The 15,668-nt window shown below is 43.5% G+C and overlaps 1 protein-coding gene across 2 annotated transcripts in view; it reads left to right on the top strand.

Annotated features, from left to right (window-relative positions):
- Rhoj (ras homolog family member J) overlaps positions 1–15,152 on the top strand; it is a 100,701-nt gene extending 85,549 nt beyond the window's left edge. For both annotated transcript variants that reach the window (XM_045153964.1, XM_045153965.1), the window contains 2 exons: positions 1,238–1,333; positions 13,662–15,152. In XM_045153964.1, coding sequence (XP_045009899.1) covers positions 1,238–1,333; positions 13,662–13,808 — 243 coding nt within the window. In that variant the 3' untranslated portion in view covers positions 13,809–15,152. The remainder of the gene's footprint in view (positions 1–1,237; positions 1,334–13,661) is intronic.
- The last annotated feature ends 516 nt before the right edge of the window (positions 15,153–15,668 follow it).

Here is a 15,668-nt window from a genome sequence, read left to right on the forward strand (position 1 = left end):
TAAAAAAAAAGATAGTTTTACAACAAAAAAAAGAAAATATGAACATATACAGGAATATGTGTTTACTTAAATACAAAGCAGAATTCACTTAATCCATAAATTACAGTATAATTAAGAGCAGAGGCTCTGAAAGATAGTCATTTAGGTGAAGCTTTACCTTTGCTTGTCCATGATGATGGAGCTTGAATCCCTGCTTCCAAAACCCATGATGGGTCAGTCACACACCTCAGTGTGACTCAGCCTGTGTTATAACAGATGAGCAGAGTTGAACAATTGAAGAAAACAAACAGGCCAGGCACGGTGGCGCACGCCTTTAATCCCAGCACACAGAAGGCAGAGGTAGGAGGATTGCTATGAGTTCAAGGCCACTCTGAGACTACATAGTGAATTCAAGATCAGCCTGGGCCAGAGAGAGACACCCTACCTCAGGGAAAAAAAAGCGGGGGGGAGATAGTTTCGCAAAGCTGGCCCTTGGACTTATCATTGAAACCCTAATGTATGAGTTTATTGATTTTTCTTTAAGATTCAAGCCATGTGTACTCACCTATGCAGTAAAATTTTAAAGCAATCAAAATATTTAAATTATCAAATCCCATATATGCTACCTTCAAAGCAGTTCTTCCTTGAAGATGACTGCTTACTTATTATGCAAAACCTTTGAAAAATCTTCTCTGGAACTTGCCTTCCAGGGGGGTCTTCTAGTACATTTGTTATTCATTAGAATGGTCTCACAGGAGCTAACTCTCCATCCTTTTGAGGGTCAAGATTTGATCGGAAAAAGAAAAATCAAACAATGGATTCAGAACCAGAAAATAAGTATTAAATAATGAGTAATCTAAATTGGGATCAAATAAGTCATGCCTGTAAGGTAACAAGACTGTCTCCCTATCTTGTCTGTCAGTGAAGTCTAGAAAGATAATTTCAGAACACTAAAGAGCACAAGATCACTCGAGGAAGTCCTTGACACCCAGGGGACTGCTTTGAAGAAGAAAGTATCAGGACATCCTGGCTACATACTTACAAAGAAAGCACCTTACATTTTTAGACATAGCATGGGCATATGCATTGCTTTGTTAAAGAAAACTAGGCAAAAAAATGGGGTGGGGGTGAAAGTTCTATGATGTCTCAGTTTTGAATAAGACCAGAAAAATGTTTTCAATGCATTTTGTGTGTGTGTGTGTGTGTGTGTGTGTGTTTTTGTGTGTGTGTGTGTGTTTGTGTCTCTTTTGTTTGCCAGATTGACCTCCGGGACGACCCCAAAACCTTGGCCCGTTTACTGTACATGAAGGAGAAACCCCTCACTTACGAGCACGGTGTGAAGCTGGCCAAAGCGGTATGATCGCATTTGGATTTTATTGTAAATGTGTGCGGGGGGTGGGTGGGCATCTGCTTTAGAATGGGTGAGCTACGTAGGGTTTTGTTTCAAGCTGCCATGCGTTTAGAATCTTCTCTCTGCTTTACATTCCCCACTCTGTTCTAGAAGGGCAGGGCGGGGCCATCTCAGCCATCATTGTCTGCTTTAGGTTGGGGAAACTGTGCTTTGAAACAATAGAAACACTAATGTTGATTTAGAAACCTCTAGCATTCCCACTTGCCATACTGAGCATGAGTTAAAGGGGGGTTATTAGATGTATACTTGTAAGTCCTGTCGTTTATTATTATAAATGAGTGTAACTCATTTAAATGTCCCCATGTGAGGCATGTTGTGATTTTCTTGGGAGGGACTTGGATTAAAATCTAGCAGCATTATCCTTGTCCAATATTTCTCTTCTCATACTGAATAGCCACTTCACTGAGGGCTATCTTACAAACAGCACATGGGAAAATACCTCACGCCAAAGAGTAACTAGTTGAGGAATCTAAACGGCTGCCAGATAGATGGAATCAACTAGCTGGACTCTTCATACAGCGGTCTTCATATTTCAGAGTTGAACATAAATAGTAGTTTTGTTGGAGAAATACTTCAGAAAGCATTTGCAAGACACTGAATCTCTGTCTCCCCATTACCACCAAGATGTGAACAAGGCAGCCACAGATGGGCACAAGCCGGTGGAAGTGCGCTCGCTTTCTCTCTCCCTCTCTCTCTCTCTCTCTCTCTCTCTCTCTCTCTCTCTCTCTCTCTCTCTCTCTCTCTGCAACTTATAAGTCACATTGCCATAATTTGAATACACTTCCTTCTTCATGTAGTTACCAACCCATCGACCCAAGTAGGAGACTTTACATCCCTAATATTTTACTTTCTAAGTAACTAACTCTGCAAAATGCATTCCCAGGCAGTCAGACGCCCTCTCTAAGCCCATCAAGAGTAAATTTAACTATAAATTCTTCATCATCAAAAATGCATGCTTTTTTTTTTTTTTTTTTAGTTTTTTTCAAGGTAGGGTTTCACTCTGGTCCAGACTGACCTGGAATTCACTATGGAGTCTCAGGGTGGCCTCGAACTCATGGCGATTCTCCTACCTCTGCCTCCCGAGTGCTGGGACTAAAGGCGTGTGCTACCACACCTGGCCATTTCTTATATTAAAACCCACTCAAGACTGGAGAGATTGCCCAGCAGTTAAGGTACTTGTTTGCAAAGCCTAATGACAAGGGCTGAGTTCCCTGGTACTCATGTAAAGCCAGATGCACAAATGGTGCATGCATCTGGAATTTGTTTGCAGCCACTAAAATCCCTGGTGTACCCATTCTCTCCTCTCTTTCTCCCACCTCCTCCTCCTCCTCCTCCTCATCATCATCATCCTCTCCTTCTCTCTCTCCTATTATAAATAAATACAAATATTTTTAAAAAACAAAATAAGCAGGGTGTGGTAGTGCATGCTTTTAATCCCAGAACTTGGGAGGCAGAGGTAGGAAGATCACCATGAGTTCAAGGCCACCCTGCGACTACATAATGAATTCCAGGTCAGCCTGGGCTAGAGTGAGACCCTACCTCGAAAAGAAAAATAATAATAAATATAAAGTGAAATAAAACTTGTTCATAGGCACCAAATATACTGTGGCACCCTTTACGAGCAATGAGTGAAGGAAGATGCTCATGTGGGTATGAATCACCGGGACATCACACAAAGCCTTGAATGTTTCCAGTCATAGCAATATTACCAGTACCAATCATTCAGAATTCTTAAGATGTGAAACTTTGTCTTCTCCCTGTCTTACGATAACCCTCTTAGGTGGATATCTTACGGGTAAGGAAATGGTCTTAGCAAAACAAGCATGTTTGACTCACAGTGACTCATAAGAAAGTCAGAAATCCTAATCCAACTCTAGGGACCTTACCACCTGTACAACTGATGCTTGGGTAAACTGTCTCCTCTCTAACCATCTGTTTGTCCCTTGGGAAAATAGCAAGGTGCCCATGTGTTCTGCCCCAATTCTCAAATGTGTAGCCTCAGATGCTCTCGTTCACACACATAAGCGCATAGCTCTCCAGGTAAGTATGCAATTCCAAGCAGGAGGCCTCCATTGACTCCCAGGACCTCACAAGTTCCTTGCTTCGGGACCTGTCTCGACCTTCAGTCTGTCAGCTTCCAGCCTCACTCTTCTTTTGGGAAGTTGTCTTTTTTCCCTCTGAAAAGAAGTCTCCCCAAAGCCTTCCCTCTCCTTGAAGGCGTATTTTGAGAACAATGGCTGAGCTCACCACTTCATTGCCTTTTGCCAGTTTCTCCTAGCAACTGCTCCTAGATACAGGCAGAATGATGCTTAGCTTAGAAAATCCAATTTAAGAGGAAACCAAGTGAGATTTTCACTTGTTTCATCACAATTCCCGTAATTATAGAGATGCTTTAAGTTTCCCTTTTGACTTCTCTGTCAAGTGCTTTATAATAATGGCATCATGGAGTGTTTATTGTGGGCACATCATATGCTTCACCTTAATTAATCCTCACAGCACTGCCCGAGGTGTATATACTATGATCGCTTTCCTAGGGGAAACTGAGGCTCAGAGAGGTTAAGGTCACGTAGCCAAAGCACGGCGGAACCAGAGCTTGAAGCGCAATGCTCTTCTGCTCTCCTCCTATAACCAGAAAGACACTCTTTGCGTTGAGGTTCTTTTGGTAGGTACTGAAGACCCCTAAGGTTGACACTGGGCGTCTTTCTACATCGGCTGAGGCAGAATCTCTCAGTGAACCCTGAGTTCACCATTTCAGCTTGACTAGCTAGCCAGCTTGTGCTGGGGACCCCTTGCCTTGCCAGTGAATCAACACACCCACAGGCTTTTACATGGGTGCCAAGGGTCCAAACTCTAGTCTGCACCCCAGTGCAACAAGTTCTTTATCCTCAAGTCATCTCCCCAGCCCAACAAGGTGTTTTTCATCTACCACCAGCTTTTGGTTTAAAAGGCATTTCATATTTAAGGAATATTTCCATAGCCTACACATTTATAATTCTTTACATTCCCCAAGTCAAGAACATTACATAAACACTGCAACCAATTAATAATAAATATTCATTGTTGTTTGCTGTTGCTTTAGCCTCCCTCTTCTTTTTTTTTAATAATTTTTGTCCATTTTTTATTTATTTATTTATTTGAGAGCAACAGACACAGAGAGAAAGACAGATAGTGGGGGAGAGAGAGAATGGGCGCGCCAGGGCTTCCAGCCACTGCAAACGAACTCCAGACACGTGCGCCCCCTTGTGCATCTGGCTAACGTGGGTCCTGGAGAATCGAGCCTCAAACCTGGGTCCTTAGGCTTAACCGCTAAGCCATCTCTCCAGCCCGTCTGCCTCTTCTTTTTTAACTTTTTTGGTTGTCTTTTTGTTTTTAGAGGTAGAGTCTCACTCTAGCTCAGGCTGACCTAGAATTCACTATGTCGTCTCCGGGGGGGCCTCAAATTCATAGTGATCCTCCTATCTCTGCCTCCCGAGTGCTGGGATTAAAGGCATGTGCCACCACACCTGGCTTTTTAAAACTTTTTTATTAATAATTTTCATACATGTACACAATATGTTTTGATAATAATCCCCTCCCCCTCCTTTTTTATTTTTTTGTTTTTCGAGAGAGGGTCTTATTCTAGCCCAGGCTGACCTGGAATTCACTATGTAGTCTCAGGGTGGCCTTGAACTCTCAGCAATCCTCCTACCTCTACCTCCCAGGTGCTGGGATTAAAGGCGTGAGCCACCACACTCAGCTCCCATTATTTTCTTTTGTCTCCCTTCCCCATCCCCTTCTTCCTAGCAGTTATTTTTTCTTTTCCTTTTCTATTTTGTTGTCTTTTTCCCCCTCCTCCATCATCCATGATGACATGTTGATAGCCCCAACACTTTTGTGCAGGTAACAATAGCCGCTATGAGATCATGAATGCAACCACCACCTTGTGTCTGGAAGACAACATTCCAAAGACTCCTCCCCTTCCTTTGGCTCTTACATTCTTTCTGCCACCTCTTCCACAATGTTCCCTGAGTCTTAGTGTGATAGGGACGTCTCATTTAGTGCTGAGCACTCCATGGTCAGTTCTTCTCAGCACTTTGATGAGTTTTGAGCCTCCCCAGTAATCACCACCATCTGAAAAAAAAAAAAAAAAAAAAAAGCAGTTTCTCTGATCAAAAGTGAGAGCAGCACTAATCTATGGGCATAAACATAAATATTTACAGGACAATTTGAAAGACACAACATATCCATTTAGCCAAACAATATTAGCTTTCCTTCATCTTTCTCCTCTTTGAATTATTGTGTTTGTAGTCCTCAGCCTACACAATTGTAAATGTCGTGCTACCTCCACATGTATGGAATGATAACTAACTAAACATCCAGGTGCCAAGAATCATGTAACTACCTGTTCAGCTCTATGTTGTCATTCTCCAAGCATTCTCTCTCCCAATTCCATCCAATACAGCCCACACAATTAACAACTGATTGGTCAAATTTCACTCATACATATTTTCATCAGTCCACACAGGTATTTTTAATGCACTTTCAAGGCCAACATTTGGACTAGAAAGATGGCTTAGTAGTTAAAGCATTTGCCTGCAAAGCCTAAGGACCCAGGTTCAACTCCCCAGGACCCATGTAAGTCAGATGCACAATATGCTACATGCATCTGGAGTTTGTTTACAGTATCTGAAGGCCCTGGTGTATAGCCCATTTTCTTTCTCTCTCTCACTCTCTGTCTCTCTCTCTCTCTCTGTGTCTGTCTCTATCTCTATCAAACAAATAAATAAAATATCAAGGCCAAAATTTAATTTTTAATAGCTCTTTCATTTTTAATATTTATTTATTTGACAGAGAAAGAGGGAGAGAGAGACAGAATGGGTGCACTGGGACCTCCAGCCACTACAAACGAACTCCAGATGTGTGCTCCCCCTTGTGCATCTGGCTAACAAGGGCCCTGGGGAATCGAACCTGGGTCTTTTGACTTTGGAGGCAAACGCCTTAACTGCTAAGCCATCCCTCCAGCACCAAGATTTAATTTTTTTTTTAATTTTTTTTTGTTCATTTTTTTATTTATTTATTTGAGAGCGACAGACATAGAGAGAAAGACAGATAGAGGGAGAGAGAGAGAATGGGCACGCCAAGGCTTCCAGCCTCTGCAAACGAACTCCAGACGCGTGCGCCCCCTTGTGCATCTGGCTAACGTGGGACCTGGGGAACTGAGCCTCGAACCGGGGTCCTTAGGCTTCACAGGCAAGCGCTTAACCGCTAAGCCATCTCTCCAGCCCAAGATTTAATATTTTTAAAACGACATAGATGTACATATTTCTGGCAACTTGAGGCCAACATTGCCTCATCAAAACTTCTGCAGTCATTTACACAAGTGTTTGCCACAATCCTTACTGCTTGGTGTCACCCAAACTCAAGCAGTGTGCTTACCATTATCTCACCTTGGTCGACCACCTCTCCCTTACGCTTCTGAAGGAATCAGCCAGAAACCCATCCTCCCAGAGACGCTTCTCCTCCCTCAGCAAGTTGACTGTAATGCTGACCGGCAAAGAGGGACCTTCTGCAAAGCTACTCAAGTTCCTTTTGTGGTTTGTCTATTTGCCCTCTCTAGTACTTCTCCTCATTCTCAAGGGGGGTCTAAAGAACTGCTCTGCTGTGAGCCATTTCTTCAGGCACCGGCCACTGGCTCCACTGACCTCTTCTCTTCACACGTGGGAAATGTGTTTCTCTTTCCTGCTGCCGTCACCCTAGTGAGCCCACGGCACGTCTCGCATTGGCTCGTCAGCTTTGCTCTTTCAACCTCAATTTCTTTACATACTAAGGACAGCAAAGCAGAGTGGTTCAGACTCGAGCTTAAGAGAGGGACAAGTCCCCATTGTTGCCATTTCCTTGGTTGTGGGGTCACCAACGATCCACTTAATCCTCTCTGTGCATCAGTTCCCTCAGCTGTAAAACGAGGTGACTATGGGCTTACCTCCTAAAGCTCCCACAAAAGTGACATGAGAGCTAATGTGCCCTGAAGTCCAGCTCAGCAAACTACTGCTAATCGTTGTTACCCTCCGACATGTATGTAGCTAGAAAGACATTTGCACCTATTCCTTCCAGTTCCTTCTGCACGCACCTGTAGTGTGGCCCTCTGCAGTAAGAGTGGACAGGAAGTACTGGCCTGCATCTCACATGATGAGCCAGGATGGTTTGTTTTCATGTCTTCTGGACGCGGTCCTTCTTTTCCTTTATTTATTCGTTTATTTGAGAGAGAAAGGTAGGGAAGGAGAACCTTTTTTAAACTTATTTATTTATTTGCAAGCTGAGAGAGAAGAGACAGGCAGACAAAATAGGCACGCCAGGGCCTCCAGCCACTACAAATGAACTCCAGACACATGCACCACATTGTGCATCTGGCTGTACATGAGTACTGGGGAATCAAACCTGGGTCATTAGGTCTTGAAGGTAGGCTCCTTAACTGCTGAGCCATCTCTCCAGCCCTTCTTGTCAGATTCTTTTATCTTCTGTACCTCTATAGCATGTTTTCCAGCTTTGCAAACAAAACACTTCAGCTATGGTAAAATTACCAGAAAAATGTTCTCTATTTGTTCCTCGACAATATGTTTGCTTGGTGAAGCATGGTCCAGATTGTTCACACCTGTATCTCCACAAGGATTCTTGAAATCCTAAGCCTCACGGATGAATTCCAAATGTTTGTCTGAATAGGTTGTTTTGCTCAAAAAGAACCTAAAGAGATTGACGCTATAAATAAGAAACCCATATTTCCTTGACACAAAGATTTCTCTGCACTCCCTCTAACATGGTCATTGCCTTTTCTCTGAACTCTGATGGATTCTTCTCTCTGACCCTCAGAGCGCATGGTGACATGACTCACCTCATAATCGGGTTCTTTTTCTCACACATACTTCCCAAATCACACCTGAATCTGTTGTCTACCTTTCCTGGAACCATCAGCACACCACGATACTGTGTTAACCTCGTTACACAATAACACCTCCGCGGACTGTTCTGTTTCCAGCATGGCTGGAATGGGGAGAGAGAAGTTTGGGCTCCTCCTACCTCACCCAAAGACATGCTCTGACATGATGTCAGTTGGTAGCGCTCTGGAGCAAGAAGAGAGTCCTACCTATATTGCAGGACCCCAGTGTGAACAAGGCTCAGCCCAACTCTTCTGGAATTTTCACACCCAGTCTGAGACTCTGTGATCTGTAGCGGGGAGGTCATCTAAACAGAACAAGAGTGTTTTCTGTGTATCTCTGTTCAGCCTCACAAGGACCATCATGTAAGCGGTGGCTCAGCTGGGCCAGTCATTACATTAGTGTGCTTTTCACGTGTGTCCTTATCAAACATGGACACAATCCCCAAAGGCAACAGATAACATTTCATGACATTATTAGAACGTTTTTTCTGCCCTTTATTCTTTCTCATACTCTACTGTTTTAAAATATTTTTGAATTTTTTTAATATAATGAGAGAAAATGGGTGCACCAGGGCCTCCAGCCACTATAAATGTACTTCAGACGCATGCGCCACCTTGTACATCTAGCTTATGTGGATACTGGGGAACCAGACCTGGGTTCTTAGGCTTTGCAGGCAAGTGCCTTCACTGCTAAGCCATCTCTCCAGCCCTTAAATATTGTTTAAAGTGTTTCCTAATCTAAAGGCCAAACCATGGTCAGAACAAAAGTTATAAAATAGGTTTTCAAACGTCCACTGAGGGTTTCAATAGCATGCTTTTGGCATTTCCTCTTGGAAATGTAACCATTCTTATTACCAAAAAATACACACTAGCTGTTGGAGAAATTTGGAGATGAATTTCTGGACTCAACCAAAACCAACTTTATTTCATCCTGAGTCTTCATATGAGGAAACTTTTAGCTAAGCAAGCACTCTGCCTCACAAGCCTGAGGACCTGAGTTTGATCTCCAGCACCCATGTCAAATGCTGGCTGCGGATGTGTGTACCTGCAATCCCAGCACTGGGGAGGCAGAGACAGGCAGACCTATGGAGCTCACCGGCTGGCCAGTCTGGCCTATGAAGGAAGATGTCTCAGGCTGGAGAGATGGCTTAGCAGTTAAGGCTCTTGCCTGTGAAGCGTAAGGACCCAGGTTCCACTGTGCAGGTCCCACGTAAGCCAGACGCACAAAGGTGGTGCAGCCACGCAAGGTCTTACATGAGCACAAGATGGCACACCCATCTGGAGTTTGATTGCAGGGGCTGGAGGCCCCAGAGTGCCAACTCTAACTCTCTCTCTCTCTCATTAAAAAAATAAATAAATAAAAATAAATACTTTCAGGCTGGAGAGATGGCTTAGCGGTTAAGAGCTTGCCTGTGAAGCCTAAGGAGCCCGGTTCAAGGCTCGACTCTCCAGGACCCACATTAGCCAGATGCACAAGGGGGCGCACGCGTCTGGAGTTCATTTGCAGTGGCTGGAAGCCCTGGCGCACCCATTCTATCTCTGTCTTTCTCTTTCTCTCTGTCTGTTGCTCTCAAATAAATAAATAGAAATAAACAAAAAAAAATTAAATAAATAAATACTTTTTTTAAAAAAGGAGAATGTCCTTATCATAAATGTATCTATTGATAACTCCCAGCTAATGGAAGTCCCTGTCTCCAAAAGTGGTGGGTAGCATACCAGAGGTACAACATGTGGTCCTCTGGCCTCCACATACATGTACACACATGTGCACCACATGCACATGCACCCACACACATAGACATAAGAACAAATGCACACATGCATATACAATGCCATGCACCCTGAAGCAAAGGAAAAAAGGAAGTGAGCAACTGTATCCCCCGACCATCCACTTGGCCAGCTTCTTGTTGCTGGGCTGAGAGATCAGGGTCACTGTGAGGCCACGTTCATCATCAAGGAACAAGGGAAAGAGTGTATCTGAGGAGACCCAGATTTCTTTTTTTTTTTTTTTTTCAAGGTAGAATCTCACTCTAGCCCAGGCTGACCTGGAATTCACTATGTAGTGTCAGGGTAGCCTTGAACTCTCAGCGATCCTCCTACCTCTGCCCCCTCACCCCCGCCAAGTGCTGGGATTAAAGGTGTGCGCCACCACGCCCGGCTTCAGATTTATTTTTTTTAATATTTTATTTATTTATTTGAGTGAGGGAAAGAGGCAGAGAGAGAGAATAGGTGTGCCAGGGCTTCCAGCCATTGTAAACGAACTTCAGGTGCATGTGCCACCTTGTGCATCTGTCTTACGTGGGTCCTGGGGAATCAAATCGAGGTCCTTTGGCTTTGCAGGGAAACTCCTTAACCACTAAGCCATCTCTCTCCAGCCTGAGACTCAGATTTTAAGTCTAGTTCGTTCACCTTCTTGTTGAATTTGACTTTCCTGAGGCTGTTTTCACTCTTTTCTAAGCTAAACCCCACAGGTTTTTTGTTTTTGTTTTTTGTTTTTTGTTTTTGGGGGGTTTTTTTGCACACTAGCTAATTACAGCCTAATACAGCACACATGGCAGAATGTCCTACTTGGCCAACAGAATGTTTTAAAAATTGGTAAATAAGGGGTTGGGAAGATTGCAAGAGCCACGGAGTGGGTAAGAATACCCTGAGGCATGGTCCACACCCTGCCCCCCACCACCCCACAGGGACTGACTGAGGCCTTCATGACCCCACAGTGAATACCATAACCCCACTGAGGAGGGCCCCCAGGGTAACAAGAGCAGGAGAGAGGGGCTAAAAGAGTATAACCTGGGAGCTGGAGGGATGGCTTAGCAGTTAAGGCACTCCTCTGCAAAGCCAAAGGACCGAGGTTCAATTCCCCAGGACCCATGTAAGCCAGATGCACAAGGGGGCGCACTCATCTGGAGTTCATTTGCAATGCCTGGAGGCCCTGGTGCGCCCATTCTCCCTCACTATTTGTCTCTCTTATGCATGCTCTCTCTCTCAAATAAATAAAATGTTACTAATTTTTCTTAAAAAGGAGTAAACCTGTTATGCATAAAATTAAACAAATATTTTTAATTTTTAAGAGAGAGACAGAGAAAGAGAGAGAATGGGTGTGCCAGGGCCTTTCAGCCACTGTGAGTGAACTCCAGATGTGCGCATGTGCGACATTGCACACTTGAGTCACTGTGCATCTGGCTACATGGGGCCTAGAGATTTGAACTTACGTTCTTGGGCTTCACAGGCCAGCACCTTAACTGCTAAGCCATCTCTCCAGCCCAACATAAAAAAAGTTTTTAGTTGGTAAATAATTAAATAAAGATCCAAATTTTAAACTGTCTTTTTTAAAAGACAAAAATGAGTGTCCATAGCCCGACATTCCCATGTGGGAGCTGAGTGGGTATTTACACATGTGAGCAGGCATGTCCATGTCTCCCTAGCCAGCCCTGCACACTCATCTCTATAAGTTATTTGCTACAATATGCATGTGGCTTGCTGCCCTGATTTAGCCATTCATCTGCTACAATTTTCAGGTTCACTACCCAGCCAACCTCTTCTAAATTTACTTTACTTTCTTCAAAGTTAGCTTATGAAACAAAAATAAAAAATATTCCCCCAGATGTACTTAATATTAAGAGACCTACATCATATTGTTGGCCCATACTGAGCTTCTAGCAGTGAAAATACCCCAGGAGCTCATTGCCAAACATTGGCCTTCATGACCTATGAGTTTCTTTTCTTTTTTTTTTAAGGTTTTTTTTTTTTGTTTATTTTTATTTATTTATTTGAGAATGACAGTGAAAGAAAGAGGCAGAGAGAGAGAGAGAGAGAAAGAGAGAGAGAGAGAGAGAGAATAGGCACACCAGGGCCTTCAGCCACTGCAAACAAACTTCAGATGCTTGTGCACCTTGTGCATCTGGCTTACATGGGTGCTGGGGAATCGAGCCTCAAATCAGGGTCCTTAGGCTTCACAGGCAAGCACTTAACCACTAGGCAAGATCTCCAGCCCAATGGCCTAGGAGTTTCTTAATGAGAATATATATTTTGGGGCTTGAATCTGTGTTTCTGATGGGGATTTTGAGATTATCCAATACACTATGGTATGAAATCATAAAAAAAAGAAAGCTTTGAAATAAAGCCCTAAAATGCAAAATACTTATCCTCTAAGTACACAGGCTGCATGCTGAGAAGGAGGGTGTCTGTCAACAAATGTATTTCATTATTTTCATTTGTACATTTGAGATGGTTTAAATTTCTTTTTAAAAAAAAACATTTAAAGTATAAGGACTGGAGAAATGGCTCAGAGGTTAAGGCGCTTGCCTGCAAAGCTGGGTGACCTGGGTTCCATCCCTCAGTCAGTGCTCACGTACGCCAGATGCACAAAATGGAGCCTGCATCTGGAGTTCATTTGCAGTGGCTAGAGGCCCTGGTGTGCCCATTCTCTCTCTCTCCCTTTCTCTCTCTCTCTCTCTCTCTCTCTTTCTCTCTCTCTCTCTCTCCCTCTCTTTCTCTCTCTCTCCCCCCCTTGTAAATAAATAAATATTTTTTTAAAAGAAAAAATAAAGCATGTTAAACTGAATAATAAATACCAATCAGATATGACTTGGTGAGAGATTCTGCACCCAAGGTATATATCAATCACAAATGAACTATAAACACTACACCCCTGATTTCTGTCTGCTTTGAAAGCCAAGTTGCCATGTTGCTTTATTGCACACACAGATCTATTCACTTGACCTCCGCTCCCACATTCTGCGCAGGAACAAGGAGATACTGAGAACCGCATCCCGCAGCCCTGCTGCTCACGGGGTAGATTCAAACCCTCTCACCGGTCTTCAGTCCGCTCCTAATTTTTCTACTTTTATTTTTACATCCATATGCTGGGAAAACATGGTTGTGGTTCGCTTCCAAAGTTAACTACTTGCCAAACGTGATCTACAACCCTTGATTGCTAATACAAGAATGTAACCAGGTATGGTGACACATGCCTTTAAGCAACTAGCACTGGGAAGGCTGAGGTGGGAAGATCAAGGCCAGCCTGAGGCTACAGAGTGAGTTCCAGGTCAGCCTGGGGCTACTGGGAAACCCTACCTTGAAAAGCAACAACAAAAAAGGATGCTTTATTGCATATTATATATATACACATATATATAACTGTATGTACACATACAGTATTATATTATGGATTGTATGTATATGTTGTACATATATATTATTGGGCTATATACAAAATTAAGGTAGCAAGTGCAAATTGAAATACCAAAAAAAGAAAAGAAAACATAATCCATAGCAACTCCCAGACTGTGGGCCAAGCAGAAATGGGGACAAGGCAGGACAGGAGATCGACACTCACTGCTTTCTCCCTTTGTGTTTAAGATCGGAGCACAGTGCTACTTGGAATGCTCAGCCCTGACTCAGAAAGGTCTCAAAGCGGTTTTTGATGAAGCCATCCTCACTATTTTCCACCCCAAGAAAAAAAAGAAAGGCTGCTCTGAGTGTCCCAGCTGCTGTTCTGTTAGCTGAGGTTGCCAGAGACCCGCCTCCACCCCATCCGAGGCTGAGAAAGACAGCCAGTCTCTGCCACCCAGCTCGAGCCAAAAAAGAGAAGGCACGACCAGAAAGGAATCTCCGCACCCCAAGTCCCGCTGCTCCTCCACCCCGCCAGTCCCCCCAGCACAGCTTCCTGCCAACCAGCGAGAGCGGCCACACCACACACTGTGAGAACGCTGGGCCAGATTTCAAAGAGGGCGGCTGCTGAGCAGGGCGGAAATACTCAAGACCACCTTGTACCTTACACCTCCCTTTCCACCACAATGATGAAGCGACTCGCAATCATGGCAGGAGATCAAAGGGGGACTCTTCCTGCCTTGGCAGCCTTACTGAGGTCTTTTACAAAACCCGGGAATACAAACACTAACCTTTATTTTCTGAACCTCGTGTCTCACCCAGGCATCTTATATTCATTTATATTATTGCAAGCAATTTCCTAGCTTACAGTTTATTCAGACCTTACAAACCATATTGAAGTAGCCTAAAGACAAGGTGGGTTTTCCTGCTTCATGCTTGGAGCAGGTCTCTACCAAAGTTCTAAGAACCAACATGGACCTCGGGATGTCTGATTAGAAGAAAACCTTGCAACTTTTGTGAATTTATAAAGCCATGATTTTTGGACCAGACTGAAAGAAAACACCATCTGAATTTTTGCAGCTCCGGAGTTTTGCCAAAGAGTCAGCCTGCGAATGCGTCCTTCCATTTCCCGTGTGGCAGGGCCATGCTCACTAAAAATGAACTGTGCGGAAGAAAGTGGTGTTTCTGCCTTCTGCCTAAACTGGTCAGGGCAGGAATATGGCAGAAGCTGTCTTCTAAAATACTCTTTATTGAGCAAAGCGGACTCTTCTGTTCTCTCACTTCTCCCTGGAATGTCCGTACACTCTCTCAGTTTTATACTTGCTCAAGATGGCCCAACTCCTTGTCCTACCCATAATAACCGTACCCAAAAAAGAAGAAGGGTCTAGACATTGGACGTGAAAGAGCAAGTGTTTCAGAGCCCTGAAATGTCAAGCAAAGTGCCTCAATTTTTCCTCTTGTTTAAACTGGCTTGCCAGTCTGGTTAAGTGGTTAAGTGGCCTTTTCTAGTTACAACCGGTATTAACTCATCAGCTCTCTCTTTTCCTTACTCATTCTCCCAAGTGTCTATTAAGGAACTAGATTAGTAAGTACCATTTTAAGAATGACTGCTACATAGAACAGAGATTTTGTTCCTTGAACAGGAAAAATGCCCATTAAGGACCCATGTGTCCTTTCCATAAGACAGCTCCAAATATCCAAGAATTCTTAGATGAGAGTAAATTACCTTCTATGTTTTAATTGGAGGCTATGAGTCATTCTAATGAGTCTTATTCGCTTATAAATGCCCTGGAATTATCAAGATAGGATGAGTTTTATTATATCTTGATAGTATAAAATTATACTTCTCTTTCCCTAGATTCAATCTCTCTCTCTGCATGGGGGGAGGGGGACGGGGGAATATTTCCAGTCTCATCTCTCCTACAGGAACCACGTAGAATTGTTTGATATGAGTCTTTTCTCTTGAGATCTTCCATGACACCACTTCAGTCTTTGGGGGAATTTTGTTTATTTCGAATCCCTTAAATATATTTTTCCTTCTTCCACATTTTGATATTATTTTCCTTCTCTTCCATTTAATCACTAAACACGTTCTGCAATGCATACCTGCACACACGCGCGTGCACAAACACATGCGTGCGCGCACACACACACATACCACGTAAAAGGAAATAGGAGTTTTGTAAATCAAACCTTGACATTTAGAGAAAGCGAGGACTCTCTGCCCTCCTGAGTGGAAATGAAGTATGCATAAGC

Source organism: Jaculus jaculus, chromosome 7 (assembly GCF_020740685.1).
Source record: "Jaculus jaculus isolate mJacJac1 chromosome 7, mJacJac1.mat.Y.cur, whole genome shotgun sequence".
NCBI classification, from domain to species: domain Eukaryota; kingdom Metazoa; phylum Chordata; class Mammalia; order Rodentia; family Dipodidae; genus Jaculus; species Jaculus jaculus.